Raw genomic sequence first — 18,538 nt, forward strand, 5'->3', positions numbered from 1 at the left:
AACTATTGGAAAATAACAGGGCTCCAGGAATATCAAACTTAACCTCATAAGGACACTTTTTTTTTTGTCTGATACGTAGCCTGTTCATTTTTGCATCATGGGAGTTGTAATTATTATAATAAGATAACAAGTAACAATATGAAATTATCTTTTATTACAAAAAAATTAACCTTCTTAACAAAACTGGCATCCCATTGTTTTTCTGATCACAATAACTTTGTTGTAGAAACTAAACTTGAATAATAAGTATTTTATCTTTCAGAACCTTAGCTGAATGATTTTCGCATTCAGATTGTTAACTAATATGAATTTTCTTATTTTGTGGCTGTTTACTTCCTATATTGAAAATAGAGATGGATGCATAGGAGTATAAGACTGAGCTCTCTTTGGTGCATATTAAATTTTGCACATCATTTAACTAAATTTAAATGATATTGATGACTGCTTCCCGAGTAAATAATTTCCATGACTTATCAGAAGCAGCTGTCAGACGATTCTAAAAATACTTACACTCTCAATGGCATTTTTCCTGTTGACTGTTTGGGTGCCAAGTAACAATCAAGAATGAAGTTCCTCAGGGTTTCATGGTCCACTGTATCAGAAATTATCATGTGACTGTGAACAGCACTGATAATTCTCCCTAAACTATACCCGAAACTAGGCCAAAGGGAAGTAAAACTTCAGTCATTTCTGATGATTAATTAAGATAGTCTTGAAAAAATTTTGTTTGATGTTCTTGCAACTAATTTATTGTTTCAAAGTGTGACATTCCGTCTTTAAATTCCTATTTTCTCCTTCAGTGTTATGATGTATAATTGATAAGTCAGTTATATTGGTTACAGTTATCAATACAAAGCCTTAAAAATACACCCTGTTCCTGTTAGGTCCAAGGCAAAAAGAATTTTCAAGCATCATACTAGACAGTCACCAGGCATATTCAGCATTCAGGATGTAGCACCCTTAGCATGGTTTTGTTGAAGATACGCTACAGGTTGTTTGAAAGAATCCCAACTCTCTCAGCCTTTACTGAGATCTCAGAGGTCAGATTTTCCTGCCTCCAACCATTTTTTAGGCTTTTCTTTGCGCTCTCCTAATATGTTATGGGCTTCCCTGGTGGCTCAGATGGTAAAGAATCTGCCTGTAGTGCAGGAGACCTGGGTTCGATCCCTGGGTGGGGAAGATCCGCTGGAGAAGGAAATGGCAACCCACTCCAGTGTTCTTGCCTGGGAAGACCCATGGACAGAGGAGCCTGGTGGGCTACAGTCCGTGGGGTCACAAAGAGTCTGACATGACTTAAAGACTCAACAACAACAGCATGTTAAACTTCCATCTTTTCTTTAAATGATGAGGTACCTTGGAAAGGGTCTGGCCTATGAAGAAGGGAAGCAAAGACTAATTTGTGGTCCAAAACCTGAAAACCATCCTGTTTAGCTTTAAAATATAGCTTTCCAGTCTGATGTCTCTGGTACTAGTTTGGCAACCCAGTGTATCCTTTTGGAAAATTAGAGGCTGCTTAGTCTTACTCTATAGATACCCAATTTTGATGTACTTGTTTATTTTCTTTGAATGAAAGTCCTTTCCTTATTATGAAGGAGAAATACCAGCTGGATAGTGAAACTAATTCACATAGATTTTACTATAAAAGAAATATATTTCCAAGGGACAAAAGAGCCTAAAAAAAGTCCTGCAAAATATATTGTCAAACAAAAAATTCCCTGGAGAACAAGGACCATGCTAATATTCTATACCAGGCACAGCATCTCTTCTGGATACTTTTATTATTGAAGATATTTTCTGATCAGAGCATATAACTTTAGTGCATCCTAAGTTCTCCTGCCTCTTTGAACCACAGCTCTCTCTGTAAGTTATGGGTTAAAAGAACTAAGTTCATTTCACTCGCCAGTGAAAAATAGCTCCTTAAGATTCATGTTGGAAGTCATCTGTGGAGAATTCTTGCAAAACAGTTGGTACTTACTTTTTGCTAAAATTAAATTAATTAGCCTAACAGATTAGAGTAACTTTTATGTTTCCTTTATTCCTTATTTAAAAAAAAATGACATCTTACAAAACTGAAATGGAGATTATAGTGGCCATACAATGCTGGCAATGGTATCTTGAAAACTGAAGGTCTTGATTTTTCTGCTAAGTTATCACTAATCTTTTGTCTGTTCAAAGGGAATGAATGACACCCTTTCCCCATCCCATCCCCACACAAACACACACAAATGAAAAAGCATTTGAAAGAGAAATAAGATGGTCAGTTTCCATTTACTCAGAACTCCCCCCCACCAAGATCTTACCTATGATTTTCACTAGTCTTTACTACTAATAATTGTCTATAATATATTACAGCATTTACCATATTTCACTGTTTTAAGCACTTTTATAAATCGACTCATTTAGTGCATATAGCACTTAGAGGTAGGTATGATTGTTAGCCTCATTTTACAGATGAGGAACCTGAAATGAAGCCAGGTGGCTGAGGAGTGGCCAGGCAGGGACTTGCACGTGAATGCATGCACTCCTGCACTGGCTGACCCTCAGCATTAGGCTCTGCTCTCCCTCATGGACTTCTGCTCACCAGAATCAAATCTGCTCACCAAATCAAAAGAAATCCATTCATTTTCTTTCTTGCTGAACTCTGAATGAATAGCATTTGATGTTGTCAACTATCCTCTTCTTGAAACTTTATCCTCCTTTGCATTTGTGACAGTTATTTATCGAGCCCTGCTTCATGTCAAGCGCTGTTCTAGGGACTAAGGATGGTGGTGCTGGTTTAGTCACTAAGTCATGTCCGACTCTTGCGACCCTGTGGACTCTAGCCTGCCAGGCTCCTCTATGCATGGGATTCTCCAGGCAAGTATACTGGAGTAGGTTGCTATTTCCTTCTCCAGGGGATTTTCCCAACCCAGGAATTGAACCCGGGTCTGCATTGCAGGCAGATTTTTTTACTGACTAAGCTATAGGGGAAGCCCATAAGCTATAAGGGACTGAGGATATTTCAGAGAATAAAAATCAGACAGAAATCCGTGTGTGGAGCTCCTATTCTAATGGAGAAAAAGAAAAGAAAGTGAAGTCGCTCAGTCGTATCCGACTCTCTGTGACCCCGTGGACTGTAGCCCACCAGGCTCCTCCATCCATGGGATTCTCCAGGCAAGAATACTGGAGTGGGTTGCCATTTCCTTCTCCAGTTCTAATGGAGAGAGACAGCTAAAGACAGACTGAACATAAACATGAACTGCATAGTACGTTAGAAGATGGTAAGTGCTATGGAGAAACATAAGTGTGTATGGGGGAGAAAGATAGGATTTGAGAGGACTGCTGGGGGAGGAGAGATGGCATGGTTAAGTGAAGCCCTGTTCAGTTGCTAAGTCGTATCTGGCTCTTTACAACCCTATGGACTGCAGCCCACCAGGCCTCGCTGCCCCTCACTATCTCCTGGAGTTTGCCCAAGTTCGTGTCCATTGAGTCGGTGATGCTATCCAACCATCTCATCATCTGCCGCCCTCTTCTCCTCTGCCTTCAATCCCTCCCAGCATCAGGGTTTTTTCCAGTGAGTCATCTGTATCAGGTGGCCAGAGTATTGGAGCTTCAGCTTCAGCATCAGTCCTTCCATTGAGCATTCAGGGTTGATTTCTCTTAGGATTGACTGGTTTGATCTCCTTGCTGTCCAAGGGGCTCTGAAGAATCTTCTCTTGCATCTCAGTTCAAAAGCATCAATTCTTAGGCACCTTTTTATATAAAAAGTGAAGCCCTATTAAGAAAGTAATATTTGAGCAGAGAGTTAAAGGAGATGGGGCTGGACGATGAAGGTGTCTTGGGGAGGAGCATCTCAGGAAGCGGGGACAGCAGCACAGGGGCTGTGAGCCAGGCTCTGCCGGGCTTGCTCACGGGCGCGCGAGGAGGTTGCGGAGGCTGCTGAGAGTGGTGGGCGTGAGACCCCGAGGCCCAGGGACAGCAGATCAGGGCCCTGCAGGCTGCCTGGGGCAGGTTGGCTCCTCTGAGAGAAAGGGAGACCCTTTGGAGAATTCTGAGCAGGGGATGACTTGATCTGGGTGTATGTTTTCATAGGATCACTTTGACTTCCAAAGAGAAAACTGGGAAAACAGTCAGGAAGCTTTTGGGATAACCCAGGTGAAAGAAACGGAAGTGCTTGGCCAGAGGTGGCAGGGGAGTGGGGAGAACTGGGTGTGTTTTGAAGGCAGAGCCAACATGATAGGATTGGAAGTGGGGCTAAGGGAAAGAGGAGAATCAAGGATGGCCCCCAGGTTTTCAGCCTGATCAAGTCGAACATGCTTGCTGTTACCTGAGGTGGGGAAGTCTGAGTGAAGTGCTTAGGAAAGATCAGGAGCTCAGTTGAAACACATATCTCAACAAAAACATGTTTTATATATATACCTATCTTTTTTTTTTTTTTGGCTGAGGCATGTGGGATCTTAACTCCCCGACATGTTCAACAATAAAGAATTGAGTGAATAAATTATATCTCCATACAATGGAATACTATGAAAATATAAAAATACTTTCACATTTATTTATTACTTATCAATATGACATATTAACTGAAAAAAGCTGATTATCAAATAGTACTCATGGTACAACTCATGCATAGGAAAAATAAAATACATAAAATTTTAGTAGTAGTTTGGAGTGATTTTAATTTTTTTTTATATCTGCATTTAAAATTTTTTGTGATTTTTGTGAATAAAAAGGGAGAGTACATATTCTAATTATACTTTAGTAGGATTTATATAAGTATAATTTGAAAATAACATACACACATAGAGAAAGACTTGAAGGATATATATACCACAGGGTTAATGTATTTTATTAATATATAAATAATAGGGTCATGAATGAGTTTTCATTTTCTTTTTTTTTCCTATATTCTTTGTATTTTCTGAGTTTTAGAAATGACAGGTATTTCCAGGGCAATGTAAATATATATATATATATATATATATATACATTTAAAGGAAAAGTTTGGACTTGGCCAGCTAGTAAACTTGCCCTGTAAAGGACTATATCTTCATCTCGATGACTGTGTTTTGGGACTGTGAGGCAGGTATAGGACCATGTATAGTGAGGGGAGAGGGAGACATTCTTTCCCGTGTTTGGGGAAACTAGCAAGTTACTAATTTTTCAACAATAGGCCCTGTTTCTGCTATGGAAGCACACAGAATCAGGAGGGGCAGGTAGAGAAAAACCTGAAAGACCTATTGACTCCAGTTTGGAATGGCCTTTAATTGCCTTTCAGATGATTCTTCCATAAGGAGTTTAAAAATTACATTCCTTTATTAATGGATGCAAATGTTACATTCTACACACTATAAAATGTTACGTTCCATGTCACTGAAAAATTCTCCCATTTCTCCATTGTCGTTGGAGATGATTACTCTTTCCTTGATATCTCAGATTTCAACTTGGTATACCTTATTATTTTTGCTCAACACTCTTCAGTTAAAAAAAAAATACAACTCATTCCAGGCAGAGAGACTTTAAAAACAACTTTACAGCAATTTTTTGGTATCCATTTTCAGATGCCAGTAGGCAGCACTGCATATCAAAATGTACTATCAGGTTCTAAGAAAGTAATAAAAATATGAATTGGTTGCCTAAGTGAAATGATTGATTGATGTGATTTTGTCTTGTCATTTCAAGGGAGTGAAAAAAATAGACCCCAAACTGTATGAAAAATTTATCAGCCATAGATTTGGAGAAGAAGTGGCACATTGTATAGATCTTTGCTCCATGCTGAAGAAAAAGCAAAGTAATGGCTATTATCACTGTGAGTCTTCAATTGTCATTGGTGAGTGGCATTTAAAAATTATCTTTGGTTTTGATTTCTTCAGTGTCATTTTGTTTTGGCAAATAATGTTGTATGTTTTTCTCAGTGACATATTTTCCTAAACATTGTGTTTTGACAATAATACATTAAAAATTTTGTGGAACATATTCAGTATTTATATTTATCAGTCAAGATTTTAGTACCCATAGTTTTTATACTTCTGTGCTTTAAAATATAATCATCATGAAGTCTTGAAATGTTGATTCAAAATTCATTTCGGTGTAATTTTATTTTGTGAATATGAAGAAAACGTTTTCATCAGTGAAGGCCTATATGATCACAGTCTTCTATGCCAGATATTTTCATCTTTGCTGCTTTTAATTAGGAATAGAATGTGCCAGGCCAGAAAGTTTCACTCTGAGAAGAAAAAGCATAGGTGGCCTTCAGAGATCGAAAACTTGTCTTTCAATGTCTTCCTTAAGAGAAACATGTTTTGAGGGGAGACCAAGATTCATGCATAAATGCTCTGTCATCTTATGAGGGAGATGGCTTGTGATGAGACAGATTCATACACAGTTATGTTTTCAAGTACAGAGCATGTACACCAAAAGAAGAATGTGAAAAACTGGAACAGGGGTATTTCTCGTTTGCAATGTGGCTGCCTTTCAAAGGAACCTGATCTGTTGTGACTGAAATTGACTATTTCAAGCTGGGCAATCTTCTTATAAAATTGTGAACTTCAAGACGACATCATTTGTATACTTTTTAAGTGACGTGAAAATAGAGAAGATAAAAATATGTATCTAAATATCTGAAAAATCTTCAACCAAGGTACTTTCTCTCCACCATCAAGGTCAGCTTGAAGAAAACCTATGGAAATATACATCCTGAAAGAATCTTTATACAGAAAGTATTTTTAAAATGTTCAGGAAGACAGTTTTATTTCTAAATTCTCATCAGAGAAGCCCTTTTACTTTCCAAAGATCTTAGCCCTCTTAGACGGAAGATATTCAGTATGTCCTTTGAATTCTGTGTTCTGAAACATGTCAAGTGTGTTTTAAGGAAGACTTTTTTTGTTTTCAGAACCTCTGTAAGAGAGCTGGCTTGCTTCCATCAAAGTTTTGATGCGGACCAAACATTTTTTAGGTTCACTGTAAAAAGCAAATTTAAATCCTTCTTGCATAATACAGATTTTGGCTAGCTTTCCATATCTTCTCTGTAATTACTTTAGACCAACCTTGAAGGAGAACTCGGTGCTTCATTGCCTCTCCCACTCCTGTTTTTTTAATAAAAGAGCAGTATGTAGATTTTACTGAAGGTATTGTGGGCCTGCATTATGCAGCTCACAGCATGGAACTCCAATATTGCCACTATACAGCTCTGTTCAGCTCACCCCAAATTACTCTGCTCCACTCACTGGGTTTTCTTTTACTGCTCTTTCCCAGCTTGGTTTTTTAAACTCCCCTTATCCTAGGCAATTTCTCTTGACTTTTTCTCTCAGGCTCTTTATCTCTCATCCTTTTCTAATTCAGAGCAATTCAGCTTCTTTCAAATTTCCCCCATACGGATCATTAACATTATTTAAAAAATGGCTTTTGCCTATTACACATAATCTGTATTCTCCTGCCATTCTGAACATTAATGTCAACGTTGAAAATGATAATTATTTTATAATCATTGACCAATTTTAATACACGCTAGAGTCTTATATTTGCTGTGGATAATTACTGATTTTCTTGATCTTACCCAGGTTTTACAGCAGAAAATATTGGGCAGGATTCAGGACTCTTTCTTTGTGGGTTTCATTTTTTGTTCAGGTTTTTTTTCGTATTATCTTAAAAAGATTTTTTTTATTGGAGTATGGTTGATTTACAATGTTGTGTTAGTTTCAGCTGTACAGTGAAGTGAATCGGTTATATATATATAGATATATCTCCACTCTTTGAGATTCTTTGCCCATTTAAGCTGTTGCGGAGCATTGAGGAGAGTTCCCTGTGCTGTACAATGGCTCCTTATTAGTTACATATTTTATATATAGTAATGTGTGTATGTCAATCCCAACCTCCCAATGTATCCCTTGCCCTTACCCTCTGATAACCGTAACTTTGTTTTCTACATTTGTAACTCTATTTCTGTTTTGTTGATAAGTTCATTTGTACAACTGTACCCTTTTTTTTTAGATTCCACATATAAATAATATCTGTCATATGATTATTTGTCTTTCTCTGTCTGACTTGCTTCACTCAGTTCGACAATTTCTGGGTCCACCCATGTTCCTGCAAGTGGCATTATTTCCTTCTCTTTTTTGTGGCTTTGTGATCATCCATTGTGTCTGTGTTCCACATCTTCTTCATCTATTCCTCTGTTGATGGACATTTGGGTTGCTTCCGTGTCCTGGCTGTTGTAAATAGTGCTGTTGTGAACTCTGGAGAACATGTATCTTTTCAAATTATGGTTTTCTCCTGATATATGTCCAGGAATGGGATTGCAGGATCTTATGGTATGGATTTTCAGTTTTTTAACGAGTCTCCATACTGTTCTTCATAGTGGGTGTACCAGTTTACATTCCCACCATCAGTGTAGGAGGGTTCTCTTTTTTTCCACAGCCTCTCCAGCTTTTATTGTTTGCGTAACAGATTTTTGATGATGGCCATTATGACCAGTGTGAAAGTGAGTCTCTCAGTTGTGTCCAACTCTTTGCAACCCCATGGACTGTAACCCACTAGACTGTCCATGGAATTCTTCAGGCAAGAATACTGGAGTGGGTTGCCATGCCCTTCTCCAGGGGATCGTCCCAACCCAGGGATTGAACCCAGGTCTCCCTCATCACAGGTGGATTCTTTACTGTCTGAGTCATCAGGAAAGCCCCCCTTACCAGTGTGAGGTGATATCTTATTTGTAGTTTTGGTCAAATAATGAGTGGTTGAGCATCTTTTCATGTGCTTTTTAGCTATATGGGTGCTTTCTTTGGAGAACGGTGTTTTTTAGATCTTCACTCTTTTGTTCAGATTTAATTGGCTTACATTTGGTATGGTTGCTCTTTAATTTGATCTTAATTCAAATATAATGTCTGTTTCCTGAACCTTGAAACCAGTATTGTGTTGTATACAAAGAATGGGACAGATTTCAGATGATCATGAGATACTTTGTGTTCACAATTCTAGAGTAGAATTTGGGTTTCAGGAACTCTGGGAACCTCCTGAAATTATTCATAAAACTGTATATATAGATACATATGTGAATTTTTGTGGGGAGAGAATTTTTAGATTTGCAGATTTCCTATCTTAATTTGTTAGTGGTGCATTCTTGGATAATACTGGATTTCAAATCACTGATTTTATTTTCAGCTGTCTCAGTTATACTGTTTAGGGCATTTAAAAAATACCAGTGACTATATGCTTCATTTCCAAGATTTGCAGTTGATTTTTATCATATTTTCCTGCTTGGCTCTTTGATTATGGATGTATTCCTTCATTTATCTTTTTGATGATTTCAATATAATTAATTTTGAAAATTCTTATCATATTTGACGATCCGGTTCCTTGGGTATGAATTCTTCTATTTGTTGGGTCTTTTGTGGCACTTGATTTCCTCTGGTGCTTTTAAAGTTTTTTTGAGAACTCATTTAACTGTGTATGTTTCCCACTTATAACCCCCTGTGTGGTTTTGCAGATGTCTCAGCCCTGGTCCCACAGGGTAATTGCTTTGTATTAGGAACTGGCAGCAGCAAGCTATTTTTGTCTATAAGGAGTTGGATTTCATTCTTCTTGTAACTCTTAATAGTTTGTGCGAATTTTTTTTTAAGAATAAATATTATTAGCCTTTGCTATGTTGGCTTCAGGTATTTTCCAGGTTTTATTTTGCATTCAGTTTTGGTCACAAGAAATTTTTCATATTAGATAGATGTTTTATAGTTTTGTAAAATTATAGATACAAAAATTCTGTGATTTCTTTAATTATTGTAACTAGAGTCATCTCCAAACTAAAAATTTGATACATTTTCATTTATATTTTCCTCTGCTTTTTGGGTTATTTTTACATTTGAGCTTTTCATCTATCTGGTGTGATCATTAATTAAGTACTCAGACACTCAGATTAAGAAAGAAACTCAGTTACTAAAAGTGGGTGTGAAATGGAGATTCAGTTTGAGGAAGTTTTTTTTAGAGTTTTTTTTTGCACCCCGCCAACCTTACTGTGTGTTCCGAAGATCACTACTTAGCAACCCTTCACATTGTCTTGGGTTTCCCTGGTGGCTCAGTTGTAAAGAATCTGCCTGCTAATGCAGGAGATGCAGGTTTGATCTCTGGGTGGGGAAGATCCCCTGGAGAAGGAAATGGCATCCCACTCCAGTATTCTTGCCTGGGAAATGCCATGGGCAGACGAGCCTGGTGGGCTACAGTCCATGGGGTTGCAAAAGAGTCAGACACGACTACCACATGTTGTATTAATACCAGACTAACACTGGGTTTTTGTTTGTTTTTATAATTGTTTCCAATTTAGGGGTAATTTTACTTAAAAAAATCTGGGTTTCTGGTGCCTTTGAACAATCAAAAAATATGGCCACACCTGTTTCACGATCTTGAATGCCGTGATTTCCTGGGTGGGTAGTAGGTACACCTTGAAAGCAGCTGCCTTTCATCACCCCCTCACTCTTGTTCTTTTTTTTACAGTCTACTTAACTCAGTCGCACTACCCCTGTATTTCTTGACACCATCTGTGTTTGGATCTCCTGGTACCTGTTGCTGTTCCCTGGGCCTGCTTACGTTTCCATGCTGAGCATTTTCTTCTCCAACTTCCCTCATTGTGTATCTTTATGTGGAGTGTTAGGGGGAAGTTTGGTAGGTTATGGAGGCAATAGTCATACATTCAGATGCAAGAAAAAAGTACTACTTTTTAATTATCATCAAAAATTTGGTTGATAATATGCTTCCTTCATATTGGGCTGTAACTTCTTGCAAACCTAACTGCATTCATTAATCATTTAAAATACAATTTTTTTTTAAAGTGTAAAACCAGTCCTTCCTGATGAATCCAGGGATAAAATATAGCTCAGATGTCCTAGGGTGGTGAAAGCTCTTCTCTGTGAGCTACTTACTGGAGTTGGGTGTATTAATTTTTCCCTGGCAGCTCTGTTCCATTTATATTTCCTTTGGGAAAGTAATTGACTAAATGACACCCTTTGGAAGATTGATGAGCAATTTAGTGCTTGCAAAGACTAGTTTGCTTTCAGCTGTCAGATATTTCTCATAGGAGGCAGTGGAGAATTTGGAAAGGTCCAGAAGGTTTTTTTTTTTCCCCAGGCCCGTGTACTTCTTTATAACTTTGGCAAGCAGAGGTACAAATATGATTTTCTGGGAACCCCAGCAGTTTAGTAATAATTACTCATCATTAATTTAATGAATGTTATTGAGTGTGTACGATGTGCGTACTCCTCTTGGATATCACGAGATACAGAGAAGTGTGAGAGATAGTCTTTAAGCGTATACAGTGTCACTGGGGAGCTGAGACTACATCTTAAAAATGGAGAGCGAGGAGGAGTAGATGAATAGAGCTTTGTCCATAACAATGATGGGCTTTGATAGGACACAGTGGAAGAAGCGTATAACTTTAGCTTACAGGAGAGCTGGGGATGGGGAGTTCAGGGCTTGGATAAATAGGCTGAGATGGATGGTAGAGAGAGGACACTGTCCAGGAACAATAGGTACGGTTTATAGCGGAGAGAAGTGGTACATTAGGAGGCAGGGCAGAGCAGAGTTAATATTAGTGATAATATTAAGTGATAGGAATAATAGTCATATTAGTGATAGGAGGAACTTTGAGTTTATAGTCTAGTTAGCTGAGGAAGCTCTATGGGGAAGGTTTATGTGTTTGAGGAGTTGGTGAGGGAGGTGGGAAAGGAGATGGGCACAGTTGAATATACTAAGTCAGTGAATATGTGATAAAGGAGATTGAGTAGATAGATGTGGGATAAAAAGAGGGTGGAGTTTAATACTCAACATGAGGACACAAGATTGGATCTTAAAGATAAGACCTTCAAATAGCTCCAGACTGTAGAAGAGGCAGTGAGGGGGCTGGCTGGAGTAGAAGGAAACAGGCCTATGCAGATGTGACAGACGAGAAGCGTCATGGTCAGTAGCTTAGTCATCACAGCTGTAGTCAGCAGTATGTATCCATTATCAAACCGGTCAGACTAACAAGACCCCAGACTCAGATTTTATGGGCTGAAACACTAGGGAGAATTCTGGGTGAGTTGAGTCAATGAATTTATTCTATCCAGATGTCCCTGCTTTTTGAGAATCACTGTTAAAAGACCTAGACAGCTCAGGCCAATCTTGTCAGTCTTAAAAGGCTTGTCATGGTCCGTCCAGTGATTCCCATTGGTCCTATGTAGGTGGTGGTTCAGCCAAAAGAAAAGGACTTTTGGGGGTTATGTCCAAGGAGACCCTCAGATTTGACTTTGGTGTCCTAATCTTAAGTGCTCGTTTACCATTTGCAGCCAAGGCAGAGCTCCAAAAGCTCTGGATCTTGCCCAGTTTGGTATGTAAGCATGGGGATCTTCTCTATGGAAGGTAATGTTGTCACTGTAATTGACCCATTGATTGACAGGTCAGGAGTGGGAGGGAAAGGGAAGTCAGCAGTTTTTCTTCCTTGGGTGAGAAGCATAGCTAGGACACCAATCTTTGAGCTTTCTAGAATCCTTAAATCTGAGCCTTTGTCATTTAAATGATAAGTAATAAATTTCTAAAATGTTTAGTTTGAAAGTGTTTATATTGCTAAAATGTCATACACCCACTTAAAGGTCTACTTAGTAGGTAGGAGTATTGGCAAAATATATTTGTGTAAATATCTGCTTTTTTCTCATCAAATCATTTATTTTTATTAGTAAAAATGTGTTTCATTGTGCTTATCTTCTGAGTGATTTAATAGTCTAATAATTTGTAAGGTTATACTTTTGTTGAGCTTTAAACTCTTTTAAAATGACTTTTTTTTTCATTTATTTTTATTAGTTGGAGGCTAATTACTTTACAATATTATAGTGGTTTTTGCCATACATTGACATGAATCAGCCATGGATTTACATGTATTCCCTATCCCAATCCCCCCTCCCACCTCCCTCTCTACCCGCTCCCTCTGGGTCTTCCCAGTGCACCAGGCCCGAGCACTTGTCTCATGCATCCAACCTGGGCTGGTGATCTGTTTCACCCTAGATAATATACATGTTTCGATGCTGTTCTCTCGAAACATCCCACCCTCGCCTTCTCCCACAGAGTCCAAAAGTCTGTTCTGTACATCTGTGTCTCTTTTTCTGTTTCGCATATAGGGTTATCATTACCATCTTTCTAAATTCCATATATATATATGTTAGTATGCTGTAATGTTCTTTATCTTTCTGGCTTACTTCACTCTGTATAATGGGCTCCAGTTTCATCCATCTCATTAGAACTGATTCAAATGAATTCTTTTTAATGGCTGAGTAATATTCCATGGTGTATATGTACCACAGCTTCCTTATCCATTCATCTGCTGATGGGCATCTAGGTTGCTTCCATGTCCTGGCTATTATAAACAGTGCTGCGATGAACATTGGGGTGCACGTGTCTCTTTCAGATCTGGTTTCCTCAGTGTGTATGCCCAGAAGTGGGATTGCTGGGTCATATGGCAGTTCTATTTCCAGTTTTTTAAGGAATCTCCACACTGTTTTCCATAGTGGCTGTACTAGTTTGCATTCCCACCAACAGTGTAAGGGGGTTCCCTTTTCTCCACACCCTCTCCAGCATTTATTGCTTGTAGACTTTTGGATAGCAGCCATCCTGACTGGCGTGTAATGGTACCTCACTGTGGTTTTGATTTGCATTTCTCTGATAATGAGTGATGTTGAGCATCTTTTCATGTGTTTGTTAGCCATCTGTATGTCTTCTTTGGAGAAATGTCTGTTTAGTTCTTTGGCCCATTTTTTGATTGGGTCATTTATTTTTATGGAATTGAGCTTCAGGAGTTGCGTGTATATTTTTGAGATCAACCCTTTGTCTGTTGCTTCATTTGCTATTATTTTCTCCCAGTCTGAGGGCTGTCTTTTCACCTTGCTTATATTTCCTTTGTTGTGCAAAGCTTTTAAGTTTCATTAGGTCCCATTTGTTTATTTTTGCTTTTATTTCCAATATTCTGGGAGGTGAGTCATAGAGGATCCTGCTGTGATTTGTGTCAGAGAGTGTTTTGCCTATGTTCTCCTCTAGGAGTTTTATAGTTTCTGGTCTGACATTTAGATCTTTAATCCACTTTGTGTTTATTTTTGTGTATGGTGTTAGAAAGTGTTCTAGTTTCATTCTTTTACAAGTGGTTGACCAGTTTTCCCAGCACCACTTGTTAAAGAGGTTGTCTTTTTTCCATTGTATATCCTTGCCTCCTTTGTCGAAGATAAGGTGTCCATAGGTTCGTGAATTTATCTCTGGGCTTTCTATTCTGTTCCATTGATCTGTATTTCTGTCTTTGTGCCAGTACCATGCTGTCTTGATGACTGTGGCTTTGTAGTAGAGACTGAAGTCAGGCAGATTGATTCCTCCAGTTCCATTCTTCTTTCTCAAGATTACTTTGTCTATTCGAGGTTTTTTGTATTTCCATACAAATTGTGAAATTATTTGTTCTAGTTCTGTGAAAAATACCATTGGTAGCTTAATAGGGATTGCATTGAATCTATAGATTGCTTTGGATGGTATAGCCATTTTGACAATATTGATTCTTCCAATCCATGAGCATGGTATGTTTTTCCATCTGTTGGTGTCCTCTTTGATTTCTTTCATCAGCGTTTTATAGTTTTCTATGTATAGGTCTTTTGTTTCTTTAGGTAGATATACTCCTAAGTATTTTATTCTTTTTGTTGCAATGGTGAATGGTATTGTTTCCTTAATTTCTCTTTCTGTTTTCTCATTGTTAGTGTATAGGAATGCAAGGGATTTCTGTGTGTTAATTTTATATCCTGCAACTTTTCACCTTTTCAAAGACTATATTCTTTGATTAGCTCTAGTAATTTTCTGGTGGAGTCTTTAGGGTTTTCTATGTAGAGGATCATGTCATCTGCAAACAGCAAGAGTTTCACTTCTTCTTTTCGTATCTGGATTCCTTTTACTTCTTTTTCTGCTCTGATTGCTGTGGCCAAAACTTCCAAAACTATGTTGAATAGTAGTGGTGAGAGTGGGCACCCTTGTCTTGTTCCTGATTTCAGGGGAAATGCTTTCAATTTTTCACCATTGAGGGTAATGCTTGCTGTGGGTTTGTCATATATAGCTTTTATTATGTTGAAGTATGTTTCTTCTATTTCTGCTTTCTGGAGAGTTTTAATCATAAATGGGTGTTGATTTTGTCAAAGGCTTTCTCTGGATCTATTGAGATAATCATATGGTTTTTATCTTTCATTTTGTTAATGTGGTGTATTACATTGATTGATTTGTGGATATTAAAGAATCCTTGCATTCCTGGGATAAAGCCCACTTGGTCATGGTGTATGATTTTTTTAATATGTTGTTGGATTCTGTTTGCTAGAATTTTGTTAAGGATTTTTGCATCTGTGTTCATCAGTGATATTGGCCTGTAGTTTTCTTTTTTTGTGGCATCTTTGTCTGGTTTTGGAATTAGGGTGATGGTGGCCTCATAGAATGAGTCTGGAAGCTTACCTTCATCTGCAATTTTCTGGAAGAGTTTGAGTAAGATAGGTGTTAGCTCTTCTCTAAATTTTTGGTAGAATTCAGCTGTGAAGCCATCTGGTCCTGGGCTTTTGTTTGCTGGAAGATTTTTGATGACAGTTTCGATTTCCTTGCTTGTGATGGGTCTGTTAAGATCTTCTATTTCTTCCTGGTTCAGTTTTGGAAAGTTATACTTTTCTAAGAATTTGTCCATTTCATCCAAGTTGTCCATTTTATTGGCATAGAGCTGCTGGTAGTAGTCTCTTATGATCCTTTGGATTTCAGTGTTGTCTGTTGTGATCTCTCCATTTTCATTTCTAATTTTGTTAATTTGGTTCTTCTCCTCTTTGTTTCTTAATGAGTCTTGCTAATGGTTTGTCAATTTTGTTTATTTTTCAAAAAACCAGCTTTTAGCTTTGTTGATTTTTGCTATGGTCCTTTAGTTTCTTTTGCATTTATTTCTGCCCTAATTTTTAAGATTTCTTTCCTTCTACTAACCCTGGGGTTCTTCATTTCTTCCTTCTCTAGTTGCTTTAGGTGTAGAGTTAGGTTATGTATTTGACTTTTTTCTTGTTTCTTGAGGTAAGCCTGTAATGCTATGAACCTTCCCCTTAGCACTGCTTTTACAGTGTCCCATAGGTTTTGGGTTGTTGTGTTTTCATTTTCATTCGTTTCTATGCATATTTTGATTTCTTCTATGATTTGTTGGTTATTCAGAAGCGTGTTATTTAGCCTCCATATGTTTGAATTTTTAACAATTTTTTTCCTGTAATTGAGATCTAATCTTACTGCATTGTGGTCAGAAAAGATGACTGGAATGACTTCAATTTTTTGAATTTACCAAGACTAGATTTATGGCCCAGGATGTGATCTATTCTGGAGAAGGTTCCGTGTGCACTTGAGAAAAAGGTGAAGTTGATTGTTTTGGGGTGAAATGTCAAATGTCCTATAGATATCAATTAGGTCTAGCTGGTCCATTGTGTCATTTAAAGTTTGTGTTTCCTTGTTAATTTTCTGTTTAGTTGATCTATCCATAGTTGTGAGTGGGGTATTAAAGTCTCCCACTATTATTGTGTTACTATTAATTTCCTCTTTCATACTCATTAGCATTTGCCTTACATATTGTGGTGCTCCTATGTTGGGTGCATATATATTTATAATTGTTATATCTTCTTCTTGGATTGATCCTTTGATCATTATGTAGTGTCCTTCTTTGTCTCTTTTCACAGCCTTTATTTGAAAGTCTATTTTATCTGATATGAGTATTGCGACTCTTGCTTTCTTTTGTTTTCCATTTGCGTGAAGTATTTTTTTCCAGCCCTTCACTTTTAGTCTGTATGTGTCTCTTGTTTTGAGGTGGGTCTCTTGTAGACAGCATATATAGGGGTCTTATTTTTGTATCCATTCAGCCAGTCTTTGTTTTTTGGTTGGGGCATTCAGCCCATTTACATTTAAGGTAATTATTGATAGGTATGGTCCCGTTGCCATTTACTTTGTTGTTTTGGGTTCATGTTTATACAACCTTTCTGTGTTTCCTGTCTAGAGAAGAGCCTTTAGCATTTGTTGAAGAGCTGGTTTGGTGGTGCTGAATTCTCTCAGCTTTTGCTTGTCTATAAAGCTTTTGAATTCTCCTTCATATCTGAATGAGATCCTTGCTGGGTACAGTGATCTAGGTTGTAGGTTATTCTCTTTCATTACTTTAAGTATGTCCTGCCATTCCCTTCTGGCCTGGAGGGTTTCTATTGATAGATCAGCTGTTATCCTTATGGAATCCCTTTGTGTGTTATTTGTTGTTTTTCCCTTGCTGCTTTTAATATTTGTTCTTTGTGTTTGATCTTTGTTAGTTTGATTAATATGTGTCTTGGGGTGTTTCGCCTTGGGTTTATCCTGTTTGGAACTCTCTGGGTTTCTTGGACTTGGGTGGCTATTTCCTTCCCCATTTTAGGGAAGTTTTCAGCTATTATCTCCTCGAGTATTTTCTCATGGCCTTTCTTTTTGTCTTCTTCTTCTGGGACTCCTATGATTCGAATGTTGGGGCATTTCATATTGTCCCAGAGGTCCCTGAGGTTGTCCTCAGGGACAACCAAAAGAAATTCTTTTGATTCTTTTTTCTTTTTTCCTCTCTGCTTCATTTATTTCCACCATTTTATCTTCTACCTCACTTATCCTATCTTCTGTCTCCGTTATTCTACTCTTGGTTCCCTCCAGAGTGTTTTTGGTCTCATTTATTGCATTATTCATTTTTAATTGACTCTTTTTTATTTCTTCTAGGTCTTTATTAAACATTTCTTGCATCTTCTCAATCTTTGTCTCCAGGCTGTTTATCTGTAACTCCATTTTTTTTCAAGATTTTGGATCATTTTTATTATCATTATTCTAAATTCTTTTTCAGGTAGATTCCCTATCTCCTCCTCTTTTGTTTGATTTGGTGGGCATTTTTCATGTTCCTTTACCTGTTGGGTATTTCTCTGCCTTTTCATCTTGTTTAGATTGCTGTGTCTGGAGTGGGCTTTCTGTATTCTGGAGGTCTGTGGTTCCTTTTTAATGTGGAAGTTTTACCCAGTGGGTTGGGTTGGACGATTGGCTTGTCAAGGTTTCCTGGTTAGGAAGCTTGCGTCGGTGTTCTGGTGCATGGAACTGAATTTCTTCTCCCTGGAGTGCAGTGGAGTGCCCAGTAATGAGTTTTGAGATGGGTCTGTGTGTTAGGTGTGACTTTGGGCAGCCTGTAAGTTGATTCTCAGGGGTATGTTCCTGCGTTGCTGGAGAATTTGTGTGGTATGTCTTGCTCTGAAACTTACTGGCTCTTGGGTGGTGGTTGGCTTCAGTGTAGGTATGGAGGCTTTTGAATGGTCTCCTACTACTTAATGTTCCATGTAGTCAGGAGTTTTCTGGTGTTCTCAGGTTTTGGGCTTAAGTCCCCTCCTCTGGATTTCAGTTTTATTCTTCCAGTAGTCTCAGGACTTCTCCAACTATACAGCACTGATAATAAAACTTCTAGGTTAATGGGGAAAAGATTCTCCACCGTGAGGGACACCCAGAGAGGTTCACAGAGTTACATGAAGAAGAGGAGAGG

The 18,538-nt window shown here is 38.1% G+C and overlaps 1 protein-coding gene across 3 annotated transcripts in view; it reads left to right on the forward strand.

The window, feature by feature from the left end:
- Positions 1 to 18,538, forward strand: part of AKAP7 (A-kinase anchoring protein 7) — a 134,909-nt gene that overhangs the window by 61,761 nt on the left and 54,610 nt on the right. For 2 of the 3 annotated variants that reach the window (XM_043457292.1, XM_043457291.1), the window contains exon 7: positions 5,662 to 5,809. In XM_043457292.1, coding sequence (XP_043313227.1) covers positions 5,662 to 5,809 — 148 coding nt within the window. Of the gene's footprint in view, positions 1 to 2,713; positions 2,857 to 5,661; positions 5,810 to 18,538 lie in introns of those variants that run through there. The other variant, XM_043457293.1, reaches the window with a different exon arrangement.

The sequence above is a fragment of the Cervus canadensis genome, chromosome 33 (assembly GCF_019320065.1).
Source record: "Cervus canadensis isolate Bull #8, Minnesota chromosome 33, ASM1932006v1, whole genome shotgun sequence".
Classification (NCBI taxonomy): domain Eukaryota; kingdom Metazoa; phylum Chordata; class Mammalia; order Artiodactyla; family Cervidae; genus Cervus; species Cervus canadensis.